Source organism: Marmota monax, unplaced genomic scaffold (genome assembly GCF_021218885.2).
Source record: "Marmota monax isolate L192 unplaced genomic scaffold, Marmota_monax_Labrador192_F-V1.1 WCK01_AAM20220418_F8-fsc00001, whole genome shotgun sequence".
Classification (NCBI taxonomy): domain Eukaryota; kingdom Metazoa; phylum Chordata; class Mammalia; order Rodentia; family Sciuridae; genus Marmota; species Marmota monax.
In genome coordinates, this window is record NW_026693777.1 from 49,950,336 (window position 1) to 49,978,213 (window position 27,878).

The following is a 27,878-nucleotide window of genomic DNA, read 5'->3' on the forward strand; positions in this document are numbered from 1 at the left end:
AAATTAGAGTCAATGCTAACATAAACAGCACTGCCATCGTGAATTTATGTAATGGTAGAGGTGCATACTCTATTCCAACAGATATAAATTTCACTGGAGTGAAAAACGCAAAGAAACCACCGAGGGCAGAGCTGAGGGTTCTAGAATCAACATATTATCTCAAGGCGCATTTTTAAGACAGCTCCTTAAAATGGAGCCTTCTGTATTCCCCCAGCCACACTTTACTTAATACAAACAAAAAACCCAAACAAGACTATCAAACAGCTTACAGGGCTCAAAACCTCATTTAAGGACAGAGAACTATAAGGCAAAGGTATCAAAATGTATCTTTCTCAAAACGTCCCTAGAAGTTAATGTCTGAGTCACAAACATCACAGGAGAGAACACTATCTATTAAGAATACCTACCAAAACATCACATGAGGGGACATCATCTATTAAAGACTTTTTCTATCTATTAATATAAATAACTGCTATCATCTTTATTAAGTCAACTCAACATGTTTCAATAGCCAAAGAGGTAAAGAGACTGCATATATTTAAAAAAAAAAGACATTTAAAAAACAGAATTTGGCTAGATGGTGGAAACATCTTCTACCTGCTGGTTAGGTTAGATTTGTACCCTTTAATGAAGATCATAATAAAAGCAATAATAATAATGAGAGTTCACAAGTGCAGAGTGCCAGGCATTGTCTAAATGCTGATTGGATATCAAGTCATCCAATCCCCACAATTCAGGTGTGACAACAGGACCTTAGTCCTATACCTCTGGTGCCTGGGCATTCCACAGAGACCTTCAGAAAACTGACATGGGTAAAATTTGAAATAAAAGCAAAGGAGTTCATCATTTAAAAATTGCTGCTAAACTCAAGTCTCCACTTGACCAGGGCTGGCGGGGGTCAGGGGAGTCTCCTTGGGTACATGCCTTTAGAGGCCAGCAGGTCAGGAACATGTTCGAGTGCACAGCTTCTTAATTCTCAGATAAAAGTGGGACTAGAGCAGATTATGATGTTCAAAGAGGCTTAAATGACTTGGAACTTCCCGAATGTTCCCTCCTCAATGACATACTTCTTTCTTCAGGCACCTTTTGTCTTTCTACTTTCCTGAACCACCTCTTCTCCCATTATTTCTAAATGAAAAGTAAAAGTTGATCTCATTACGAGGCTGTGGTGGAGCTGCTGAGAGGAAAACAAAGCATCTGAAGGGGAATCAAACTCTGATGCTCATTCATACGGATGTATTTATTCCCTCACGCTTACCACTCTGCATTTATCTCCTTTTAATAGAATTTCACGAATCCCAAGTAAGAGAGAAATTGAGAATGGCGACTTTTGCAGAGTTTCTGCAAGTCAGTCTGTATCAAATGCCAGTTGTAAAAGTCAACCAGCTGGGGAGGCTGGCCAGCAATGGGGCTTGGCTGGGAAGAGCTATTACTGTGCTCCGGGCACCTGCTCCTGTCTCCTTGTGGTGGGAGAGAGGCAGAGCTGGTAGGAAGTAGCTGTTCCTGGGTAGCTGCCATGGCCTCATGGATTTCTTGATAAGACCCTGAGAAGATGCACAAGTGGCAGGTTCTTTCCCTCCCTAGTTGTTTTAAAATGTGCAGTTAGATAATATGTTAATTCTAGAACCTTCAGTTCTACCCTTGGTGGTTTCTTATCTCTTTCACTCCAGAAGGGAAGAAAAGAGATGGCATGGAGCATGATTCAGTTCCAGAAAGGGCATCACTGAGACAGACACTCAGCCACCCAGAAGCTCTGTCCAAGACTGTGGACTTGACAAGGGAAACCAATTACCTGATCCTGACTGTCTAAATCACTGACGCAGTGAGATTAAAAAAAAAAAAAAAACAACCTAGAAAATGTGGCAACTGTTTAAAAGTCATGTGTGACACTAAAGATTATGAAGGCACTGAGTCTGTGAAATTAACTTTGTTTTATTATACAAACTCAACCCAGTGTAAAAGGTGTGACTCAAAAGGAAACAAGCTGACTCCTCAAGCCTCGTGGAGAAGAGCATCAGCTGTGCTATTCTAGAGCCCCAACCGCGCATTCAGTTTTCATGGTTTCTTACTCATGCGGCATCAGTTAACTGATCACAACTTAGAAATAATATTAAGTGTAAAGGTGGGTTCTGGATGTGAAACTGAACAGAACCTCCATATATCTTCTTGTTCAACCTCCTCATCTGACAAGTGAAGTAACTCAGAGATGGAAATTGATGTGTCTAAAATTTGAAGAGGACTAGTGATTTGACCAGGATGAGGGCCAGCTCTTCTTTATTCTCAGGGTTCTTTGCCCATACTGCAGAGATTTTATCCAACTAATTGTATGGAGAATTAGTTACCTGGAGCAGTAAGAATCAGGGACCTACAACCAGCTCAGATGATGCAGCCTACCTGGAGCAATGGGTTAAACAGTCCCAGGAATTATTCTTGGTGCCTGAGAGAATAAGAGCCATTATTTTAGAAAGGGTAAATCCTGAGGTTTTTGGCTCACATATTAGGGAGTGCATGGACTTAAGACCCGCATGTTTTAAAAAGTCTTTTGCATCATGCAGTGCTATTCTAATTGTTAGAGGCTGGGCTGACGATAATCTAAATCCCAAAATATTAGTGGTTAATTAGGAATCCAAGGGACTTCTTCCAGAAGTAAAACTTAATCCTTTAATTACACTTTTTATTTCTTAATTTCCTCCCACAGTAACCTATGCAAATATGGACTTGATTTCCAAAAGGAAAAGGCTCATGTGTTCTTTCAGTACATGCACCCTACAGTCATTGGAAAAATCAACAAAAAAGATGGGCATGAACTTAATTTCCCATTTTCTCAAATCACAGCTATAAATCTCAATCTTTTTCTTCTTAAATGTATGAAACTTTAATAATTATTTAATCAGTTCAGCTTATTAATTTACATTTTAAATGTACCTAAACTGTGCATATTTACATAAATCTCAGTCTGCAACATTTTATTTAAATTTGGGGAAAAGGACATTGTATAGGAAAGAAAGGAGATTTATGGAAAAGAAAGATCTCATAAAAAGTAACTCAAAGATAGACTTTGCATGTGAGGCATGATGATTAGGATCTTGTGGAACTGCTAAGACCAATTTGATTGAATTACTATAATTTGGATCTCAGAATGTTCTCCACAGATCCATGTGGTAAGGGCTCCGTCCCTTGAGGACCAGCGCAGGAGGTGGTCGAACCTTTAGGATGTTGGGCCTAGTGGAGGGAAGACAGGTAACTGGGAGTGTGCCCTTAAAAGGGTTATTGAGACCTCACCCCTTCTCTATTCCTCTGCTGCCATGAGTTAAACAGGCCTCATCTACCAGGTGCTCCTGCCATAACATATATTCCTAGGCAATGGAGTCAACAGACTATGGACTAACACCTCTGCAACCATGACACAAAATTAATTTTTCCTCCTTTGATGTTGATTACCTCAGGTATTTTGTCACAGTAATGGGAAGCTGAGTAAAACACAAGGCACAGAATGCCACTGTTATGCCTGATCAGCTTCCTGGGACACAAAGAGGATCTCTTATCCTTTCAGTGGTTGTGAGCCAGATTTCCTGGGTTCTCTGTATTGATTATCTAGAGGCTAGCCTATGCCAACTAGTGAGGTGCCATAACTGGAAAGTAGTAAGGGAATTGAAGGAGTGGATTCAGCTCTCCAAGAGTTCTCAGAGGACTTTCTAATGACTTTCCTACCAGAGCAAGACAGGTCAACAGAGCTTAAATATCTTCCAGGCCAGAGTACATGCAGTACTAACAGGATATTCTAATCTAATATCAATTTTGCATAGGAAAATAAAAAAGAAGGGGAAAAAAATCAATCAAATTTAATGTAACAGTAGATGGCAAGGAAAAAAAATGTCTAGCCAAAAGTATTCTGTTTTTATTTTGCTACTGATTCTAATATGAAGCTGGAAAAATTGTGTGTGTGTGTGTGTGTGTGTGTGTGTAAAAGGATTAAGTAATTTTCAGGCTGAATTTTTGGTCCATTTGATTTACCACCATAATTAGTTTCTTAGCATAAAAGGATTTGAATCATTTTTCTTTCAGTGTGAGAATTAAATCTGTGCCTTCTGTCTAGTCCACATCCGTGGACCATTCCTGTTAACTACGTGGTCTGAGTAAAAATCAAGAGTCAAAAAGTCAATTCTATTTGAGCCTGGAAGCTACCATTATTCCAGAAAACATGGTCTATACTGCCCCAACTCTTGAAGTTGACTGTATATCTTGGAGCTAAATATGTTAAATTGATAATTCTTAAAAATTTGAGACACAATCCACTGTTGAGATGGGCTCTGCATGTGAGAAACCTTACTAGTTCATTGGATAAACTTCACAAAAGATATGTATGGCAATACCTGAAAACCTATACCATAATATTTTACAGAGTTCCAAATATTAGATAATAAATATAGTTGGTAAAGTAGATATAATAGCTTTCATCTAGGAAAGAAGACTATACAAAATGGCTCAAAAAAACAACAGAGTGTGAGTCAAAAAAGGCCAATTTTAGCACTTTGCAGAACACTTAATGTACCACAGACACAGTCCCTTAATTTATAATGTCAAAGGGTGGAACTAAGAGAGTTCTTTGCCCCTTTCAGTATCAACACTCAGCTTCAAACTCAAATCTACAATAAAACTTCTAAAGTACATTCAGCCATAGAGAGTCAATTATACTGTTCTGTGAAACTTAAAAAATGTTTTTAAGAAGGCTTATTTCAGAGGGAATTAAAGGATTTTTCACAGCTACCTCAAATAACTATGCATAACATATTCAAGAATGCAACAGTAATTATAAATTCTATGATTAACAACATAAAAACAACTCCAACCTATATATGTAATTCTGTCAGAGTTAGAATATTCCACTCAGGCCAAGTTGATATTTAATATCTGACATGTAATTTATGAATTGCACCTTAAATTTAAAGCTGTCTTTTGCTGATATTATATATTGGGCAACCAAAAAAAGAGGTTAAGGATTTCAGATTCAGACATTGAGCTATGAATGAACCATTCCTCATTGCTAGAGTCTAGGAATGAATACCACAGCAACTGTTTTCAATAAAAATGCATGCACCTAAATAAATCTCAGAGCACTCTAGGAAGAATGAGTTGAGAGCAAAGGAAAAAATGTTCTCTTCTGAGCTCAATGAGTGATGTAGCTGTGAGGGTACTGTTCCATGGCTATCGGACATTGCTGTATGTAAGTTACACGAGGTCATCAAAGAAAAGAGAATTCAATGCCACCTACTTATTTTTCTGATGCTTCCTTCTCACAAAGAAATGATGACCACACTTGGAAGCCAGGCCTCTTTATGCAAATAACAGTTGTAGCAAATATGAACACATCCTCTATAATTCACATTTTTAGAAGCCTAATCAATAAACTAAATGCATATATAAAAATGTACTCCATGTTCTTTTTTTTGACTAACATTAGAAAGGTTTCCATTTGATAGGCATATGTCATACCCCAGAAAATTCTAAACTTGTACTAGAAGCTTAAATGTAAGAGTTAACAGGTCTCCCCCACATCCCCCAAATGAAACACACATTTTTAACGTGAAAAACATCAGAAGATATATCATTTTTAGTGCTATCTAATGATCAAATTTAAATTCATGTCTCTAGAACTATGCAAAAACATGTGTCTTGAACATTTTAAACCAAATATTGGTTCAAAAATATTTCATGTTTTAATATTTAATTTGATTCAGATGGACCTCTTATTTTGGGTCTACAAAACTGGAAAAAGCTGCAGGGTGTTTCTGGTTCAATGGCACAAAGGCATATTATTCCTGGTAGGAATATTATATTTACACTTTCATGGGGATGACAAAGACTGAAGGATTTAGGAGAAATTCGCAAACAAGCTTGTTGCTGATGAGTTCTGTCTGCCCTCCCCCACCTCCCTTGGCTGCAAAGCATGAGATTTCTTACCTTCACATTTTTGTGACACTTCATTAAATTTGTGTCCAGCGGGGCATTTGCACTCAAAAGACCCAACAGTATTAATGCAATTTCCTCCTTGACAGAGCCCAGGGATGGCCTGGCATTCATCCACATCTGTCAGATTTTAGAAGAGAGAGAGAAAGATTCATATAAAATTTATTGCAGAAGAAAATGTGACAGTTTGTCCACAATTATATTACTGTATTTATATCAAGTTGTCCAACACCATATTTGGACTATGATGGGAGAAGCTATTTCTCACAATTACGTTATGTGAAATAAAATTTGTTATTAATATAGTTGGTCAGTAATGTTCTGTAAGAAGTACTCTTTATTTTCCCACCTTTCATCTTTCCTCATACAGAGGATAATATTTTTATTAGCTTTTGTGGGTCTTATTGCAACAAAGTATGAGGGTACAATGATTCTTTTTTAACGCACTGCCTTGCTTTAGTCTCCAAAGTGGAAGCAATAACTAGTTATTGAAGAAATCCTTGAAATCAAAATGCAATCTATTTTTACAGTGAATCTATTTTCAAGAATTGTACTGATGATTTAGTTAAAACAATTGATTTCAGATCTCTTAGGCTACAAGGATAGCTAATGTTTTTTTTTTTTTTTTTTTTTTGTATAAATGAAGTGAGAAATGTCGTCTTGACATTCTGAAGAACTGTCTTGTATGGTAAAAATTCAAAAAATCAGGGCAAGCAGTGAGAGATGTTTCCCAGTGAACATGCTGTCCCAGCTGAAGCCTTCTCCTGCTGGCAGAGTACCTGCCAGGAGGAAGTTTTTAAAAGATAAGTCAGATCATGCCCTTCCCAGCTCAAAACTCAAGTCCACATTGAGTCCTAGAAAGTCCTCCATAACCTTTCTGCTCTCTGGTCTCACCTCCCCCTCTCCCTCATTTCCCTCCCATCACACAGTCTTCCTCAAATACATCCAGGGTGCTCCTGTCTTAGGGTCTTGTATTGGTGGCCCCTCTGCCTGGAATATTTTTCCCTGAAGGGCTGTGTAGCTCATCCTGTTCCATCCTTCAGTCTCTGCTTCAATGCCACTGGAGAAGTGAGCTTTTCCTCGAGCAGTCAGATCACAACCTCTGGCCCCCTGACCCTCAACACCAAGTGACCTAATTCATATGTTTGTTTTGTTTTGAAAACTCTTCAACATAAGCTTCCAAAGAGCAGAAACTTTGTCCACTTTGTTTAATGCTCTTTCCCCAGCACCTAAGGACTAACCTGTGCTCCTCTGTGTAACCCCAAATACTAAACTTCCCAAAACAACATTGATCATCTCAGGCTCACTGCATTCATGTATGAAGACTGCAGAAGTACACACACACTCGCTCCATCTCTGCATCCCTTCACATCACAGAAAAAGACCCCTCAGTAAGTCCATGTGGGAAGACATGAATGGGTGTGACTCTACTCTGTGTACAGCCAGAGATATAAAAATTGTGTTCTACATATATAATGTGAATTGTAATGCATTCTGCTGTTGTATATAACAAATTAGAATTTTTTTAAAAAAAGAGCCCTCATTGAAACAGTTGTTTCCTCCTGTACTCTGTTTTTCTAGAAACCTGGAAGACCAGTGACTTTAGTTTCGTTCTTTACTGCATAGAGTAAGGAAGCCACTGCTGTTTGTAAGGCCTTCCTCAAGAAAAGTCACCACATAGTGAAAGGAGTAAGAGCTCTTTATTTTGATATAAAAATATCACTTGTTTTAAATGTCCTGACAAATGAATCACTATATTGAAATACAATTGAATTTTATTTTATAGCCAATTTCAGTTTCAACTTAGATTGGAATTTTCCATTCCCTTGATATGTTAAATGTTTACTAAAAGGCTATATGAAATCAAGATTTTTACATACAGGCATATCTAGAATGTCTTACTGATCAAGATATTTGGCCAACAGGAAATGTCTATGAGGGTAACTCTCCCCTGGCTGTATGTTTCAAGACTGACAACAGAATAGGCTCCTCTATGGACCTATTTGCCAACAACTCCTCACATCTGGCCCAAGGGCTGGGAAAATAGCAAGAAGATATCCCATGATGGTCCAAAAAACAAAAAGGCAAATAAATAAACAACAACAACAACAACAAAACAATAACAAATAAAATGAAGGACTCTATTCTCCAAGTGGCAACCTAACAGTTATTTTGACTCCATGGATTTTCACAAATTTTCTTGTTTTAAAAAAAAGCCTTTAAAAAAATTCCTTAGATGTTGAATAGCAGTCAGAAAGGAACAGGAAGCAAATTGGAGAAAAATCCAGATTAGATGGAATGAACATCAATTCAAAGAGGAGGCAAGTTCTTCCCACTCCCTGTCCCTCTCTGTCCCTCTCTGTCCCCACTTCTCAACACCCTAGCCTTGGACCATGACTCGATGACAGGCAGCTGGGCACTCAAGGCCTGCCTTTCTAGTCACTGTCAACAAGTTCAACAAGTTCATGGCTAGCTTCAGAACACTAAAACCAACAAATTCTTCAAAACTTTGGGCCTTTCTAAGAATGGGGAAAATAAGAAGGAATCAAACATGGCACTTACTCTTAATTTTATAAAATCCAGTGATCAAGCCCTTTATAATTTTAGGGCTCCAAAATGACTTCTGGCTGCTTCGGATATGTTCAAAGGCATACAAAGGATTTGTCTGTTGTATTTGAAAGTCAGGGTGCAGGGCTAGCCATATCAAATGTGGAATTTATCGAAGTATAATTTAACAGAGACCCACAAAACCATGCGACCAAGTTCAAGTTCTGCTTTATTGCATCTCACCCTTAGAATTAACATATAGAACAAGGCCAAACTATTATCTGTTCACCTCAGAAAAGCATATCTTGAATTTTCTGAAACTATTGCAACTGGCTTTAAAAAAAGCCCTGAAGACATCTAAGGAAACAGAGATAGCCTGAGAGTTTTCAGGCCCATCAGTTTAGTAGAACTGCCTCTGTTCACTTCCTCCTCCTTCCTGCCAGACAGCCAGACAATAAAAGAATTTGTACAGCTGGAGGAACAGGAATAAAAGCCAAAAACAGAGTAAGGGCTTCTAGGGGAGGTAGAAGAAGCAGCGAGCAGGCGACATCTGGGGATATTTAAAACTGTGAAACCAATCCTAATTTATTTCTGACTTGTTTTAAAAAATGCATAATGTAGCATGTCAAATGTCGAGAGGAACAATTTTCTTCAGGTCAGTTAAGTACAACCCATGAGACTCAGAACTCAGTTTCAAATGAAGGGGCGAAAAAAAGAACAACATAATCTACCTTGTTCACCTATCTTGCTTTGTGCTTCCACACAGCATTGACATAGCTCACAGCACCACTGTAAAGAGAATCATAGCACCCCTGGGGTCAGAGGTGCATGGAAACACATCCTGGGTCAGGGGGAAGCTGCTGGCAAGAAAATCCACTGAGACTTCAGCTTCTCTCTCGTGGGCTACGTTCCTAAGCCCTTAGCTGGATGTCACGCTGTCAGTGAAACTGTGGGGTTATGTCTCTGACACTGCTTTTCCATTCTCCCTGACTCCACTGGAGAACATCTCTACAGCAAGTACGATGCATTCATTATTAACTCCATGAGCCCAGGTTTACCTTGACACGCTCCTGTGCGGATGTTTGGAATGAAGCCCCGGCGGCAGGGGTGAGGTTGGGCAGGACACATCTCACAGGGGTGGCCCCAGGCTCGGCCGACTGTGGCACAGCAGAGGGTTTTTGTGCAGACAATCCCGCTGAGCTGTCCCTGGCACATCTGGTTGCTGACCACAGTGAAACATGGGCCTGTTCTGTAATCTGAAAATAAAGAAGGAGTCCATGAAAGTCCAGAAAAGCAAGAACAATCATACAGAGAAACAGCTAGGCCCTGTCTTGTTCAACTCCAAATGGAGAATTGGATTCTGGGAGAGAATCGTACATCACTGATTCCGTATGAAGCCCTAGGCTGACCTTTCTACTTCTGAGCATCCGTTCCTAGCCACTTTGAAGGTGCCATTGTGAGGATCAGGTGAACTGGTAGAAAACTCGTTATAATTGTGAATTGCTGTAGAAATAGAACATTTTAATATTATTGTCCACTCATTCACTAAGAAAATGTGTGGTGCATATACTGAATCAGCCCTGTGCGTGACACAGATGCTTCAGTGAACTGGAATAAGTTTGTCGATTAGACTCTTCCCTTCCATGATCACTGCAGCACTGTTCTCAATACTCAGGAAATGGAAACGACCTGAGAGTCCATTGACTAATGAATGGATAAAGAATATGTGGTACATACACACTATGGAATACTATTCAACTTTTAAGAAAGATGAAATCCTATCATAGGCCTGGAAGTAGAGATCATCATGTTAAGTGAACCAAACCAGAAACAGAAGCGAGTACCCCAGGATCTAGTTCATATATGTTGAATGCAAAAGGCTGATCTCCCGGCAGTTAAGAGTGGAATGGTAGTTTCTAAAGCTGGTGGTCGGGGGGAGTAGGGAAGAGAGAGGATGGGGAGAGGCTGACCAATAAGTACCAAGTTGGGTGGGAGAAAGAAGTTCTGGAGTACTACTGCACAGTTAGTTGACTACAGATAGGTATAATGTTACCTATACATATAAAAAACTAGAAGAAGGTATGTTTAGAGTTTTCACCAAAAAGAAATGATAAGTGTTTGAGGAGATAGATAGGTTTAACCTGGTTTACACATGATACAATATGTAGATGTATTAAAACTTTACATTACCACATTACTAGGGACTATTTTTATATTTATGTGTACCAGTTAAAAAATTAAATGATAGAGAATAAATGTCCGCCTTCTAAGAGCTTATAGCCTGTTTTTATTTGGGTGAAAGAAAGCAAAGAATTTCAAAACATTCAATGAATCAAGTCATGGAACCTTCTTCCTGAGAATTTCTTGAACAAAAAAATGGTTGTTTCTTTTGAATTGAGACCATCATATTTCAATAAAAATAATCAACTAAACAAAAGTTTTTTTAGAAAAATGTACTCATATATAACACAACAGGTATTTAATATGAACAGTAAGGACGATAGGCTAAAGGACCATCTTAAAGTAAACAGAAAAAAAAAAAAAAGCTAAAGGCACCGGAGGATTTCCAAGCACAGCCCTCTCTTTTTATTTTTTGTTTGCCCTATAGGGAGAAGGTAGATCTGAACTCAGCAACCAACAAACAAGGAAGATTAAGGCGCATAGTGAGCACAGAGGAGGAAATCTAGCATGTGAGAGAACTAGGGCCCTTGTACTTCTTTCTGTTCTGCAGTGGCCTTGACAGATAGGGAAGGCAGGGCTAGGGCAGGACTCATAAGCCCTTTCGACCTCCCAACACTTCCTCATGTCATCTTTGAAATTGTAGAATGTTCACCATGAGACTGAGGTTGACCTAAATGATCCCCAAATTGCTATTCACCACTAATTCTGCAGTTTTATGAAAATCACTTGTCATGCTAATGAAACCACTGGGTTATTCTTCTTTTCCCCTCCCTCCCTCCCTTCCTTCCTCCTTCCCTTCCTTCTTTCCTTCCTTCCATCCCTCCTTACTTCCTTTTGTTCTTTAGTCAAACAGTTCATAGGATTCAGACATGTAACTTACTAAGGACAACTCTTCTTTACAGTAGTGTCTGGAGTGAACCTCTGGTCACTGGCTTTGCAGAAATAGCACCTCCCCAAAGCCCGTGCTGCAAGGTCATCCTTCAGAGGAATTCCAAGCACCAAACTCCACCCCAGGAAAATACACTGAAATAAGCTCTAATTATCATAGCACCTGGGAAACAGGCAGGATGATAAAACTAGAGTCATATCCACATCTCCCCTCCTCTAAGCCAGCGTCTACCAGTGTGCTGTGTGCATTACTGATGGGATGCAACACCCTTTGGATTTTATTTTATTGTCATTTATTTGTTTTAATTTTAATTAATAAGAACTATAAATGTGCCATACTTGTGATTTCACAGTTATGTATGCATGATGATGAATTTTAAAATACTTTCTTTTTTCACTGCTAGGGATAGAAACCAGGGCCTCACACATGCTAGGCAAGTATACATTGAATTATATATATCCTTAGACCTAAAGACACTTTTAACTCAGTTTAAAGAAAAAATTTAAGGGTACACTAGCACAATGATATGTAAACTAGTAAAAAAGAAAAAAAAAACTGTGTTTATTTTACATGAATATCACCAGCCTTACTTTTCCAAAAGACCAAACTTAGACCCATTCTCCCAATCTCTACATCTTGCCCTACCTAGCCCCATTGCCTGACAGAAAAGACAGTAGTACACAAATAGGAAATGTAATTGTTCATACTGAACCACCTGATAACATTGATTATATTATCATATATAAATTCATGTTTTATTTTTTAGTCACAAAATAAAGATTTTACTAAATATACAATTTTAAATCTTTATTTTCTTGCACTAAACAGTGACAACAACATTTCCCAAGTAATTAAATACTACTGCAAAACAATTTAACTGTTCTCATTTTCCATCAAGTTATAATTTATTCAATAATTTTCTTACTATGTATCATTTAATTTATTTATAATTTTTCATTATTATACATAATGTTCAGTGTACACTGATGATGAAGTCTGTTTAGAATGAAAAATGTCTAGTTCATGCAACAGCCATCAAGTTTTTTATGATTCTACGAACTTTGTATGTGAGATTAAAAAGATTACAGCAGTGTAATCTTTTATTTAAAAACTAATTACAACTTCCTATGTTAGCTAACAAGGAAGAGAATTTAGCTTCATTTATTTCTTTCCTGCTAATTTACTGACACAAGTGCAAATGCTTTAATCAAACAGATTCATGTTAGCATGCCATTTTCAATCTATTTTGAAAAAGCATAATGGAAAGTGAACTTAAATTTATTATAATCTGTTCTTCAACACTTCTTGAATTTGTTTTCCCTCCTCATTTTGCCAAAATACTCTATGGAATTATATATGAGGTTTTCAAAAATTCAGGGTAGATGCAACATAGTGTTCTGTGAGTGACACCGGCAAAATCCAGGCACCCCATGAAATGCCAAGAAAAATTCAATTTGGTCTGTCTCACACTGGTTCATGACTTCAGATGTGATTCCTTGTTGGAAGATCTTCATAAAAGGGGAGGAAAGAAACCTCAAGATTTTTCTGCTCTTATTTCAATAAAAAAAGCATCGGACAGGTATGGCACTTGTCAATTGACAACATACATCAAGTGTCTCCATAGTTCACAGGGACCTATCTTTATTAAGTTTATTTGGGTATTTGGCAAATAGTTTGACTTTATGGAATAGAAAAATTTATGGACTTCACCTACTTCCATGCTAGATACTTCTCACTACAAAGTAATTTTGTCTGTAAAGAAAAAGGAAGAATTGGCTTGACAGTGAAGATTAGTGGCAGTGCACAGTGGCACATGTCTGTAATCCCAGCGGCTGGGGAAGTGGAGGAAGCAGAATAGGAAGTTCAAAGCCAACCCCAGCAAAAGCAAGGTGCTAAGCAATTCAGTGAGACTCTGTCTCTAAATAAAGTATGAAATAAGGCTGGGTATGTGGCTCAGTGGTCAAGTGCTGCTGAGTTCAATCCCCAGCACCCCACGCCCCACAAAAATAAAGATTAGCAAGTGAACATAAATATACTTGAGACTCATATTTTTACTAAAAATTTCTGATTGGAGAGAAGTATAATGTGGATAAAATATATTTGGAGATAAAAATCTCTTGGAAATGTGTGTTAACGTGGTTTTCAAATGTCATTCCAATTTGGCGGCATATGCTTTTTGTCCTGTACTTCATTGAGTTTGCCAAAGTTTTGCTGTTTTTAGTTCAATACTCCAACCAGAGAAAGAAATCTGTCCACCTCCCAATTCTTTAGTAATAATCCAATTATTTACAATTATTCACATAGCACTTATGTGATATTAAGCTAAATTCACATACTCTTTTTTTTCTTTCTTTTATTTTCAGATAGTCCCAACACTGGTCAAGGAATGTACCTAATTCAATGCTTGTATAACGTCTGACTCATTGTTGGCTTCAAAGTAAATCATCATTCCGAATGCAACGAAAAGCAACTAAAATATAGTATTAGAACTACTTTCTATTTGCGAATTGCTCTACAATCACTTCCTTAAAAGACATTCATCAACTAGGGCAACAGGCCAAGCCTTTCCAAAATTAAAATGAAATTTTAATTGTTTTTAACTGGCTTACTGCAGTGTGGCTGGTTCCTGGGAAATTCTGCCGCTACATGTTCCCATTCTGAGTGGTTAGTACAAGGACTTCTCTCAGTCCTATTCAATCTGTCCTCCAGGCTTGGGCTCAGACCATGCATCTGTGGCCTCTGAGCTCAGCTCACTCTCAGCTCTGCAGTTCAGAATGCTGTGGTTTATAGCATTATTTCACTTTCATTTCTAATCAGACTTCACCCTGAAGCCAATGCATCATTTACAGGGAAAGAATATTCTGTGGTGCAATGAATTCTTGTCACTCCTGCCCAGTCACTAAACCACAAACTGCAGGGAAGGCACAAGGATATAATTTTGGGCACTAGGCTCCAATTATTTTAAATCCTTCTTTTCATGAAAATTACAAATAAAAGAATGAGATATCAATTTATTCATGACAGAGAGGGTCACAGTAGGCCTATTTCTCCCAGGTAAGTTGGTCTGTGGGATTTCAATACAACTTTCAGAGGAAGGAGTTCAGAGAACTTTTAGTCGAAAGGAAATCAAAGCAAGAGGCCCCATTATCATAATCCGCCTCATAATAACAGCTGTTACTTCTTCTTCCTCCAGTCATCATTAACCTTAGGACATCACAGAATCACCTGGGGAATTTTTACAAAATACTGATGCCTGGGCCACACCCTTGTCCCCTCCTAGACTTCCCCCATGAAATCGGACAGGTGGCATGGGACCCAGACATCCACATTTTGCAAAAACTCCCCAGGGTGATTCCCCTAAAAGGCTCAAAATATTCTCTCTCTCTCTCTCTCTCTCTCTCTCTCTCTCCCTGTTTTACTGAGGAGTGCTAATGTTCCATAATGAATTGGAGATGTCTATAAGATGGTTAACTGCTTACATGAAAGTAAAACCTTAAAAACATAAAATAGCCCATAAACTGGCATCACTGACTTCAACATAACCCAGTATTTCTTCACTAGGATGGGCATTCTAATCACAGCAAAATAATATTCATTTCCACAATGTTGCTCTCTTATGAAACTTTATTATATTCTTTACTAATTATATTATAATAAACTACATTAACTGAAAACTCATCACACTAAATAACAAAGGCAAAATTTTAAAAGACTGATTACCCACTATTGCATTGTCGTAATAATTAACTGGAATACATTTCCAGTCTCCCTCCTCCTGGTTTTTCAAAGTGCATTGATATATATGACCTTGTGCCACTACCATGAATGTCCATGTACAGTACCTTCCCAGTGCTGAAGCTCGTAGTTAGGTTGAATACAATAATCAAAATTTGCTAAGTCAGGGGCTGGGGTATAGCTCAGTTGGTAGAGTGCTTGCTTCCCATGCACAAGGCCCTGAGTTCAATCCCCAGCACCACCAAAAAAAAAAAAAAAAAAAAAATGAAAAGAAAAAAATTTACTAAGTAACATCATGAAAAATGATTCTACTTTAGCCACTGTCTCTCAAGCATGCTTTAACTGTCACTAAATTTAAAATAACTAAAAATAAAGCATAAGAATATGCACAAAATATTTCTGTTAGCACTTTCTATTTTAAATTTGTTCATAAATTAAAAGTATTATCACTATAAACTTAAATATAAATATTATTCAAAACTGCAGAAACAAGGTGGTTTGTTGTACACCTTTTAATCTAACATGCAGACTAAGCAATTCACCAAAATCCTGGCTGAAGTTCTGTGGGACCCAATTATGTGTGGCAGCAATTCAACTATAGAAAATTGTTACCACATTTTATTCTGTTCCATGATGAAGAAAACAGTAAGAAATCATGTTCAGGTTAAGAGAATATCTCAGTTTGAAATAACAATTTACCTGATATTATTTATTCCTTCATTGTAAATCCTTCATGTCATTTTTGACTTGCATTTCCCCCCAAAGTTATCACTGAAATACGTTTACTAGAAAAAATGGATGGGAAATGGGTAGAAGTCAAATCCTGGTTTGGGTGACATATTACCATCAAGATAATAAAATCATAGAGGATTTCTTCATTTTTAATGGTCTGCATATCCTACTTCAAAGAACCAGTTGGCTCTGATTTATTCACTTTTAAAATGGCTTGTATGAAGTGCCACGTTACATCAAATTCTATTTTCACCACAGAGCAGCAACTACTGAGCAGCAGCAAGAAAAAAAATAACAGTGTCAGAGAACAATTTGATTTAGTTGCTCTGTTACAATTTCTTCAAAGTCACCAAGCAAAGAATATTCTCTACAATCTTAAAGCAAAAGTAAGAACATAACAGTACAGGGCTCTATAATCAATGACATTAAATATAAATATTTCCAGATCAACCTGCATATCTTAAAGGTGCCTTATGAGATTATTTATTTTCCAATTATAAGTTTGACAAAAAATGAACAAAAATTTCAGTGGATCTTAATGTTTTTATCATTAGAGTATTATTACAAATGAGATTTTCAGTAACAGATCAGTAGCAACATCGAGTACTGAATAAAGGCCTATGTTAGTAAAAGGGCAATAAAAATAAATTTATTAAAAATACCCTACTGTAGATTCCACTATTGTGAGGTACCCAGAGTTGTCAAATTCTTAAAGACATCAGTAGAATAGAGGCTGCTAGAGGTTGGGGGACAAGGAGGAAAGGAGAGTTAATGGACAAAGAGTTTCAGTTTAGAAAGATTTTTCAAAGTTCTGGAAATAGATAGTGGGGATAGTTGTCCAAAAATGTGAATTTACTAATGGATGTGTAACTGATGTGATTCTGCAATCTGTGTATGGGGTGAAGGTGGGAGTTCATAACCCACTTGAATCAAAGTGTGGAATATGATATGTCAAGAAATTTGTAATGTTTTGAACAACCCACAATAAAAAATTATAAAAAAAAAGAAAAAAAAATGTGAATTTACTGAATGACACTGGACTACATACCTAAAAATGGTCAAAGTTGTCAATTTCATATTATGTGTACTTCAACACACACACACACACACACAAATCCTACAACATAAAATTAAATATTTTTACTTCAATGCTTAGGTTCAAGAAGTAAACTTTACAACTGTAAACTAGAATCAAGGGCTTCTTTATTCACTCAACAAATATTTATGGAGCTACTGTGCTGTATTAGTGAGTAGCATAGCATGAAGTCCTTGCCCATACAAAGTTTATGATCTGGTATGGGAAGTAGCCAATAAATAGGTAAATACAATAAGAATAATTTAGATTTGAGATTGTGATGTAGTCTACACATGAAATAAGTATGCTGCTATGATAGAGAGTGATTGGAGACTCCTCGCTTGGTAAAGGTGATTAGGGAAGACTTCTTGAGGAGGTAACATTTAAACCAAGGCCTAAGATGAGAACAAGTCAGCTGTGTAAAATGTGCGCAGGTGCTTTCCAGGTATGGGAGATAGCAAGAACAGTGGCTCTGAGCTGGGAGACAGCCTGGCTTCTCCAGTAATGAAAGAAGGCCACTGCGACCACAGCAAAGAAGGGGACGCCTCCTCGTTGGAGGATTAGGCAGAGACTGGATTATACAAAACATTCCAGGCCACAGTAAGGAATTTGGATTTGGCCCTAAGTTCAACCAGAAGCTACTAAAAACATGATGTATTATTTTCAGAGTACTGCTCCAAGGCCTCCAAAGAGGACATGGGAAGGCTGGCAGGGAGGCTACTGAGGATTTGAGGTGAAAGTCGATGGTGGCTTGGCAAGGTTGATGGTATAGAAATGGAGAAAGCCTGGAGGTAGGGGATGTCTCTGAGCAACAAGATCAACATCGATTGCTGATGGACTGGAGGTGAAGGATGAGGGAAATCAAAGACAAAGATGAGTCCAGGCTTCTGGCTTCTGTAGTGGAGTATAGGAACACTCGTTCATTAACATGGGGAACTGAGGGAAGAGTAAACACTACTTAAAGTCAGTATAAAAATTCTTCTCATTTTCACAGTAAAGAATCTAGTGCAGGGGGCTGCGGCTGTGGCTCAGCAGTAGAGCACTCGCCTAGCACATGCGACACCCTGGGTTGGATTCTCAGCACCACATAAAAATAAATAAATAAAGATATTGTGCCCAACTAAAAAAATAAATATTAAAAAAAAAGAATCTAGTGCAGGACAGGAGGTTAAAATTGATGAGACTGGCCTTGAATGAAAATCTTGATGTTGTCAATCAAAAAACCTGCATGTAATAAAATTATATCTTGACTGTATATTTTCACTAAATTTCTTTTACTTCCCTTCTTCTTTGTGAACAAGCATTTACTCTAATAATATTCAGATATTCACACATAAATGCTATGGATGAGAATCTTACTTCAAACACATTTGGCCAATTCTCACAGAAACCTGAGTGTTAAGTACACACGGTCCAGACCAATAATATGTGATAGAATTCTGGCGTGGTGGGTGGGATTGCCTCCAGAGGAACCTCGCTGCTGCGTTTGAAAATAACAGGGCATGGGAATCCAAGACCACTAGACATCTAGCTGCCAGCCCTGAGTTCACTCTACAGGAAACAGATACACACTCATTCCAGTGACATCATCAATTCTGAGAGATCTGGTGGAAAACTTAAAGTAAGGACAAAAGTTCAGTCATTATTAACCACCACTGAGAAATGTCTCATATAAATATGAGCTTTCTGTAATATCAAGTCAGATAACAGCAGTGAGATAGTCTAGATATATTGGCTGGCAAGTATTATTTCTAGAATTGGCCCCTCACCAAATATGCATTTGATGATGAGCATGTGGTATGTATGCAGTTCTGTCCTCTTTCCCCCCACCCTTCTCTCTCTTTCTCTCTCTCTCTCTCTCTCTCTCTCTCTCTCTCTCTCTCTCTCTCTTTATTACACTCACACGCACACCCTGCTGAAGTATGCTAACACACTATTAAGCAGTTCTCAAGGTGGCCCTCCTAGTCTCAGAACTTCGGAAAAAAATGTCTGATGAATGAAAAATTCCTGAGACTGTTTCCAGCCAGGATCTGGCACTGAACTCAACTGAAGAAAGACAAGTTGGAAGAAAGTACAAGCGTTACTCAGAACACGTGAGTGAACTGTGTAAAGGACAGGCATGGAAGCTGTGGGGACAGGAGAGGCAGTGGTACCCAAACCCAATTATGTAGGTTGAATTAGTCAATCAAATATGACACAAGGTGGATTTTCTGAGACCAGAGACTAAAAGCATTAAACCCCCAGCAATGGGTTTTTGCGGTTACTTAATGGCATCCATTTTTAAGATCTGCTACATGGACTGAGAACATGTCACTAACAGGGCAATCATGGTGGCGTCTTGTGACCTTCACAGAAACCTCCAGATTTTGATGTGAGTGGTGACTGTTTACAGCAGAGAACAGCAATTATACAAATATGCCTCTGTTCTTTGAAGTGAAGAATTGTCCAAGAAATCCCAGGTAAATGATACGAAGAGTTAACCATTAATAATACTATGTAATATAGGCAGATAGGTCAATCCAGTTATTAGCCAGTTTTTGCCCACTGCTGTCAGTTCATCTTACGGAACTTGAAAAAAATTTAAAATTTTCTGAGACCATGAGGTCTATAATCATCCCATCGTATACTGTTGGAACACAAGCAGGGGACTGTGTTCCTCAGTTACCACTTGCCACTTGCTTGAGATTTACATCTGCTTGGCCAGACATCGGGGTTTCATCTAAGGCAACTAGTTAGATATGTGTGGAAAGTGTATATGGTTAGAAAATAATAAAAGACAGCGTTAAAAGTGGTTTAACATGCCCCAAGAGGCAAGCCAAACACCACAATTTTCTCCAACTGTGGAAGAAAAAAACAACTTGAACCAGAGTTTAGCTTTTTGGATGTATTAACAGGTCTACATTATATTCCCTTGGATATTTATGAAGCATGTTAACAGTAATTAAAATTGAATTTTCCAAGCCTTTAAGAACAAAAGTTAGGAATACAGTATTAATGACCTTGGAAACTGTTATAATTCAATATAATATTATATTATCATCTTGTTATTAAACATTTAAGAGCAAAAGTTATGAATATAGTATCAATAACCTTGGAAACTTATAATTCAATATGCATCATATTCACCATACTGGAATTTAACTATTGACATTCAACTGACATTCAAAGTTCACAACTCCTACACAGAGCAAATGTTCTTAGGCTCTATATTTGTGTAAGTACCCTCTACTCAAATGTATTATCATTTTTTTTTTGCAGCAGTTTTATAGCTAAAAAGTAATACTGCTGGTTATCAGCACCTAATTTCTCTGGTCAGGGGTTTGTCACTTGAAGACCATAGTTTGGGGGTAGTAGGTCCAAAGATGCCCTGAATTTATACATAAATCGTGTGAACAAGTTTGATAGCTATGAACACAATTTAAGTAGGCAACCGCATGTTCTCTTCCAGAAATTTGGAATTGGGATTGAGGGACACTGGCCTTTACTTCTGCTGCTGGCTGGAACCTCAGGTGATGTTGCTTTGGGAACCATGAGGTAACATGGATGCAAAGAAGTGCAGGGCAGTTCATTTGCATGGAGAAGGGACAGGAATATGGAGAGACCATGTTACTCGTGAGAGAGACCCAGCATCGGATTCTTGCTTCCAGCTGTTGGCCAAGCCCTATTTCAGGACTTCCTTCCCCAAGTTGCTTAGAAATCAGGATGCCCTTGAGTTCCTCATAACAAATTCCTCTTTCTGCTTAAGCTAGTTCCTTCCTTGAAACCAGCAGAATGTGATCCAATCCAGTATCTACCTTTTTGAAGGAAGAGAGTCTACAACTTTTACCATATTCTTAGAAGTATCCATGACTCAAAACAGTAATAAAGCTCCACACTACTTAATAAGAAGTAATTAATGGAGTGTGATACTAATTAGGTGACTTGTCCAGACCTATCCGAAAGCACTTTATATTTTCTTTTCATTCTTGAAGGAGATTGAAAAATAAATACATGAATGAATAAAACACCGCCTAGCTCCCAGTTAGGAGCACAATCACAAAGAAACTAAAACAACCCCCCCCCGCCCAAAAAAAAAGGCCTTTCAGCTTTCACCTTCCCTTAGTTATAACTCAAAAGAAGTCAGAGAAACAGATAAATTTGCATGAAAGTTATGACAGCCACATATAAGTTGGTAGGTAACCTCAGCCACACACAAAATTTGGGCTGATATTCCCCAAACAATGGCAGGCATGTTCTGATAATCTTAGCTCACCTGTTGGAGCAAAACATGGAACAGGGGAGATCTGAAAGCAGTAGACCCACCAGTCAGGAGGCCTGCATGGAAGGCTCAGATCAGCAACTAATTGGCTATGAGTCTTTTTTTTTTTTTTAATATATATATTTTTTACTTGCGGGTGGACACAATATCTTTTATTTTATTTATTTATTCTTATGTGGTGCTGAGGATCAAACTCTCTCATACATGCGAGACGAGTGCTCTACCACTGAACCACAACTCCAGGCCCGGAAGTGAGTCTTGAGTAAGACATCTCACCTGCCTACTGGGGGTCTAAGAGGCCAAGTCCTGAACCAGCCAGATGCACGGGTGAGCCTTCATCAGGCCTGAGCAAGGAGGGCAGCAGTCAGGTGAGGGAGAGTAGGCTGTTTCTATCCTGCAGAAAGGGCGGAGAATGTAGATGGATATCTCTGACAGGAGCTCCTCCTGCCACAGACTTGCTGCTCCCACACTTCTCACTCTGGCGAAGGCCATTGCCATAGCCCTGCTTACTTACATAGCCACAGGCCTGGGTGAGAGACACAGTAGCCCTCTCATCCCACACTCAATCACCTGCAGACCCTGTCAGTTGAATAAATAACTCAACAGCTTCTTTACCTGCCCCTCTAAAACCCACTGTTTGCTGGTAGTATAGACACCCTTTCCTATCACCCTGTAAGGGTGAACCTAAGTCGTGTGAGACAAAGGCACTTGGTACAATGCCCAGCTGCATCTCTGGCCTCTTCCTTAATTGCAGTCCCTCTCCAGAAGTACTGAGGGAACTGGCATTCCTCAACTTACGCACCATTTCCTACCCACACATTTTTCCAAATGCTATTCCCTCCTCCTGGAATACCTTTCTTCCCTCTGTTTTTCTGGCTAAATCCTCTTCCTGGAAATCCTCCCTAACATTTTCTCCTTCCTTCCTCTGTGGCACTAATCACACTTCATGATAATACTGATTAATATGATTGTCTTTCATCAGACCGTGAGCCTCTTTTGTCTCATTAAACTTTGTATCCCCTTGGCCTAGAATAGTTTGTAGTCTCCTAATAAGCATGCAAGTACTTATGAATGAATAAATGACAATGAAGTATTTTTAAGTGAGTCTAAATCCTTACTTAATCTTTTACACTATTCATTCCCTGTGCTCGAGGCAAAATTAACTTCTTATGATTCCATGAATCAACCATGCTTAATTTGAGTCCTGGAATGCTGATCATCAATGTGGCAGTGAGTGAGTTACCTTTTGAGTCAGTTTGATCTCCCTCCTGAGGTTGTCTGTGTAGTAAAAGGAACCACATATATAAAATACCCACCACAGTCCCAGGTGCTTCCATTTGTCCTCCCCAATTCCTCACATATGATGGCTACAGATGACCAATATATTCTGATGTTCTAAAAACAGATGATGCCACCAAACCCTAGTTTCTAGGACACACATCATTTAACCCTTTCTGTAGGGCTAATAGATTAGCTCTAAGTTACCTTTACTTTCTTGCTTGGCCCTCTCATATGAACAAGACTTGAAATTTTCAAAACAGGGCCAAGATGAAAGTGACATGCAGGCTGGGCCCTAATACAAGTCTAAATCTGGATCCATGACAATCATGCTCTAAGACAAAAGACAGGTGAAGAACCAACCAATCCACTTCCTTCACAACTCACTTCTTCCTAGCCACTCTCAAGCTAGCAGTGGACACGTGCCCATCTGGTCACTAAAATGCAAGGGGAGGCCGCCAGAGTTCAGGAAAACTTTTCACTCTCTGATAACATGAGGGATACTCACATGGACCACCCTTTGCCCTTTAACACTTTCATCCTTCTAGAAAGATGTGATGCCTAAGAGTACGTCAGCCCACTTGAAATCATGAAGACTCAAGTTCACGCACTAAGGAAAGTAAACAGAAAGCAAGCAGTGCCCCAGTCCTTCGTGACATTTTTGAACAGCTGAATCACCATCTACAACTCTTTACCTCCAGATTCATTTTCTTTTTCCTTTGCAGGGCTGGGGATTGAGTCTGAGGTTCTTTCACATGATAGACAAACACTCTATCACTGAGTTTTAGTACCCCAGACCTCCAAATACATTAAAATAATTAACCCTATTTGTTTAAGCCATTATGGCTGAATTTTATTTTACTTGCATCCAAATTCACTTCTGGTGGAGACATCAGTGCATAGATTTTGTTGTCCTTTGACACATATCTGTGTGAATGATCCAAGAGTAAGATACTAATTTCTGGAATTTTTATGTATCATGTATTATAAAGACTGGGAGCAAAATGATCAAGCAAAGTAGGTCAAGTGCATAAGCAAATTTCATCCAAATTCAAATGAGAATTTGAGATGTTATTCCTTCATCAATTTGTATTCTGAGAATCAATTCAATTTTCCTTCCTGGAAACTGGGTAAGATGTCTAATGCTGGGACATGACTCAACTCAGGTGACCTGCCTTAATATACTTCTCTTTGAGGTATATATATTTTTCAAATTAAATCAACATACAATAGCCATGTGTATCATTGCCATCAGTGCTCATTTGCAAAATTCATCCCATTTTTAAGAATAAACTTGTTAATACCTCTGTTAGAAGACTGTGTTTCTCTACTTTATAGATGATTGAGATATTTTCAATGTGATACATCCTATGTTACCCTCACTGTAGACAGATGACCACCATTCCTTCCCCCGTTTCCCAAATGTTATGTATTTGATGTTACCATAACAATCATAAAGACATAAAAATATAGTGTATATATCAAAATAACAGAATTCCTGAGTTATTACCAAATAGTGGCCAATTTCAAACTATATATAAATAAGAATGGACAGAGAAGAAAGCAAAGAACTATGTAAATGCTTAGCAAGTATATAGGTAAGAAGACACGAGAAGAACACCAAGAGGTAACTATTGCAGTAACATGGGGAAATCATTCAATTTTTAAATAGGGGAACAGTACTGATACTTTATGTAAATATGAATGACTTATAATGAAAATAGAGTCTTCACCACAGAACCTATTGTTTTGGCTCAAGGAAAAGTGAACTACTATATTTGTTTTTCTTTTCCTTTCTCTTCATTCTGAGTGTGAGAGGATTTTTTTTTTATTTTTTTATATGGTGCTGAGGATCTAACCCAGTGCCTCACACATGCCAGATGAGTACGCTACCACTGAGCCACAACCCCAGACCAGGAAACTTTTTTTAATCCTAGATGTTGTTATTAATTTGAAAAGAATTATCCAGACCTTGGAAAGTCTTCTGATGACAAGTCTGATTTGAGAGAAATGTTGAGCCCTTTATTACAGGAAATTCCATAATTATGAGATGGTTGTGCTTCAAACGTTTAGGCATAAGATGAGCGTTGGAATCTCCTATTTTAGAATTGGAAAGAAACTTAAAGAAGAAAAACAATGGACATTTGTGGAGCATGATGCTGGCTACTTTAACATGCTGTCTCATTTAATTCTCTGAAGGAAGACTTTTCTCCTATTTTACCAAAGGGGAAACTGAGGCTCAAAGTAAAGTTAAGAAATTTGTCAAGGTTGTACAGAGTAAGTGGTAGATCAAAAATTCAGAGCTGGGGTTGTGGCTCGATGGTAGAGAGCTTGCTGAGCATGCGTGAGGCACTGGGTTCAATTCCGGCACCACATGAAAATAAACAAAATAAAAGTATTGTGTCCATCTACAACTAAAAATATATTTTTAAAAAATCAAATATTTATGTTTCTGATTCTAAAACCCATGCTTTCTTCCAATACTTTGTCTTTTTGAAAGAAATCATACTAAAAACACAAGGGTAAATTAAAACCCAGTGGGTGAAGTAATTTTCTGAATGTCACCAAACAAATTAATGCAAACAGAATTAGAACTGAAATCTCTCAAATCTCAGATCAGGCCCTGTCTTACTTCATGCCTCCTCTTCGGACTCACCATTGCCTTCCTGTGCTTCGGGATTAAATCATAACTCTCAGAATACAAGCAATGTCTAGATCAGTTTCAGCGTTCTCACTCATGTACTCCTAAATCTTTAGCTATATTTAAATCCCCAGTGCAGTAATGGGTATTATTTGCATGAAATGCTGATTATCCCTATTTTGTTTTCATAAATATATTCACCCTGAACCATGATAACACAGAAGCAATTTTGATGTCACCTAAAAAATACATGTATTAAAATGTACAACAGAGGTTACCTCCCCAGGGGGAAGAAGGAGATGGGGTTAAGAAGCCAAAATACATATTGGTAATGTTCTAGCGTGTAAGTTGGGTGATACGTATACTTTTGTTCAATTTGTAACTGGCGTAGTGACATGTGTATTCTTCACATGGGTCACAGAGCATTGAAAAGCATTGAAAAATAGAAATGGTAAGCCACATACATACACATCATATGTGTAGATTGAGCTGGAAGTACTTTATGTCTCTATGTGAAAGTGGGAAAGTTGTTTATTCTCTGTTCCTCAGTTTTCTCAATGATAAACAGTGATAATAATAGGAAAAGATATTTGAAAGAATTATAGGAAATAAATATTTAATCTTATGTCTAATTATAGTTCTTTCTATTCCATGACAATCACTCTGTAAATAGAAGAAATCTTTTTACCTAAGATACATCATTGGATTGGTTTCTCAGACAACAGATGGAACTGGGCTTTGTGTACTATTCAAATACATGGCCAGGTTAAGATGTTATGTGGAGTGTCCTACTTACACATGGTGTGCAATGGTGATGTGTACATTTCACACACTGTTCCTTCAAGTTCTGTTCCCTTTCTTGACCTTTTCCTGTGTTCCCTCTGTAATCCAAGACTAAACTGTCCCAGCAGTGAAAATCCATGCTCAGTCAAAGGCTGTCATGCTAATCCCAGCTGCTCATTATTGAAGGACACAACCCCCTTTAGCTCAGTGTAAGCTTCCAAAGTTCTGATCCATCTCTGCAGACTCACCCCACCCCATGTCTAAGCAGGGAAGAAATCTGGTAAGGCTATTTGGCACTGTCATATACCCAAAGACGTGTCAGGCTGCCTTGTCTCAGAATGCCCCTACCCCTCCAAAAGTCTTCTCATCCTTCCAGACCAAATTTAAACACTACATTTTGGGGATAGCCTGTCTATCCTGCTGTTCAATCAAAATGAACATCCTCATCTTCTAGGCTTCCATGGTTGTGCTGCTTTATGTTGCCTATTTGGCAGTCACATCATCTGGCCTTATGATACAGAGAGAAGCATACAGGTCACCATCTATGGATGGCAAATTCCCTAGGAGAAAAAGTCCCTTGTTCATCTCTGGACTATTGTCCTCTATCTCCAACTGCCAAGAACAGAAAATACTCGATACATGTTTATTAAACCAAACATATATAAATCAGGTACAACAATCATTCTTACTTCCCTTTGGGTCATGCACAACTACCAATAATTAGACACATTCCTTAAAGGAGCTCATGTGAAATTAATTTGACAAGTTAATTAAATCTCCAACTCAGCAGGTTATCAGAACTGAATGTACCCAACGCATCTAAATGCAAAGATAATAAACAAGTTTTGCCTTCTACATTTCTAATGGGGGTCTCTGAATGAAACTTTCCACCAGCTATACAATTCTAATGTCTCACACACAGAAAATTCTATGCTAAAAGCCCTTTTCCAAAGTAGCAATATATCTAACATCCAGAAATAATTTATATCTCAAAGATGGTTTTGTTCCATGCCATTCCAACAGGAAAATGTCACATCTATATATTTATTTTTTACTCTTACAGATCATATCCACACATGATTCAACAACTTATTGAGTAAGGCTTTAGGTGAGTGCAACAAACCTCAAAAGGTAGTAGCTCTCCTTTTAGATGACCGGACTCTTGGGTGCAGTTTTGGAAGAGATTTTTATGACTCACCTTATGTACTTGCAGGATGAAACCACTATGAAATAGTGGTTAGAAAGAGGATTTAAAATCAAGCTTCAACCATGGCAGATTCAAAATCCAGGCAATGCCAGCCAAATATGAGCTCAAAAGTCCTCATAAGAAGAGACTAAGGTTTACAAAACAATCCTCTTTGATGAGTTAAGTACAAGTGAATCAGAACCATATGGGTTAAATTCCCCCTTGAAATACTCATGGATTTAAAATTAAGTGGAAAAGTGCATGGCAGAGCATAAATTCCAAGCATGTGAAATGCAGTTAGAAATCATCTCTTCAAGACCTTAACAAGGAGACCTTTTGCACAAAATACCAGGTACTCTTGAAATAATAGCAGCCACTTCTCAGTGTGAAGACAGTGCCACAGTTGAGTTCAGGCTGTGGATGTACATAAGTCTGATGCAAATTCCAGTCCTGCTGGTTATTAGTGCTGGGTCATTGTATAACCTCAGTGGGCCTCAATTCCCTCATTTGACAAGTGGAGATGACAGAAGTTCCTTTTAAGGTTGTTCAGGTTTGGGGGAAATATTATATGTAAAATATCTTTTTCTAAGCACAGTTTTTTTTTTT

The 27,878-nt window shown here is 38.2% G+C and overlaps 1 protein-coding gene across 1 annotated transcript in view; it reads right to left on the minus strand.

Moving 5' to 3' along the window:
• Fbn1 (fibrillin 1) overlaps positions 1-27,878 on the minus strand; it is a 225,215-nt gene that overhangs the window by 112,509 nt on the left and 84,828 nt on the right. Inside the window, exons 7-8 of the mRNA XM_046461216.2 lie at positions 9,573-9,770; positions 5,962-6,087 (exon numbers count right to left, since the gene is read on the minus strand). Of these exons, the coding sequence (XP_046317172.1) occupies positions 5,962-6,087; positions 9,573-9,770 (324 nt within the window). The remainder of the gene's footprint in view (positions 1-5,961; positions 6,088-9,572; positions 9,771-27,878) is intronic.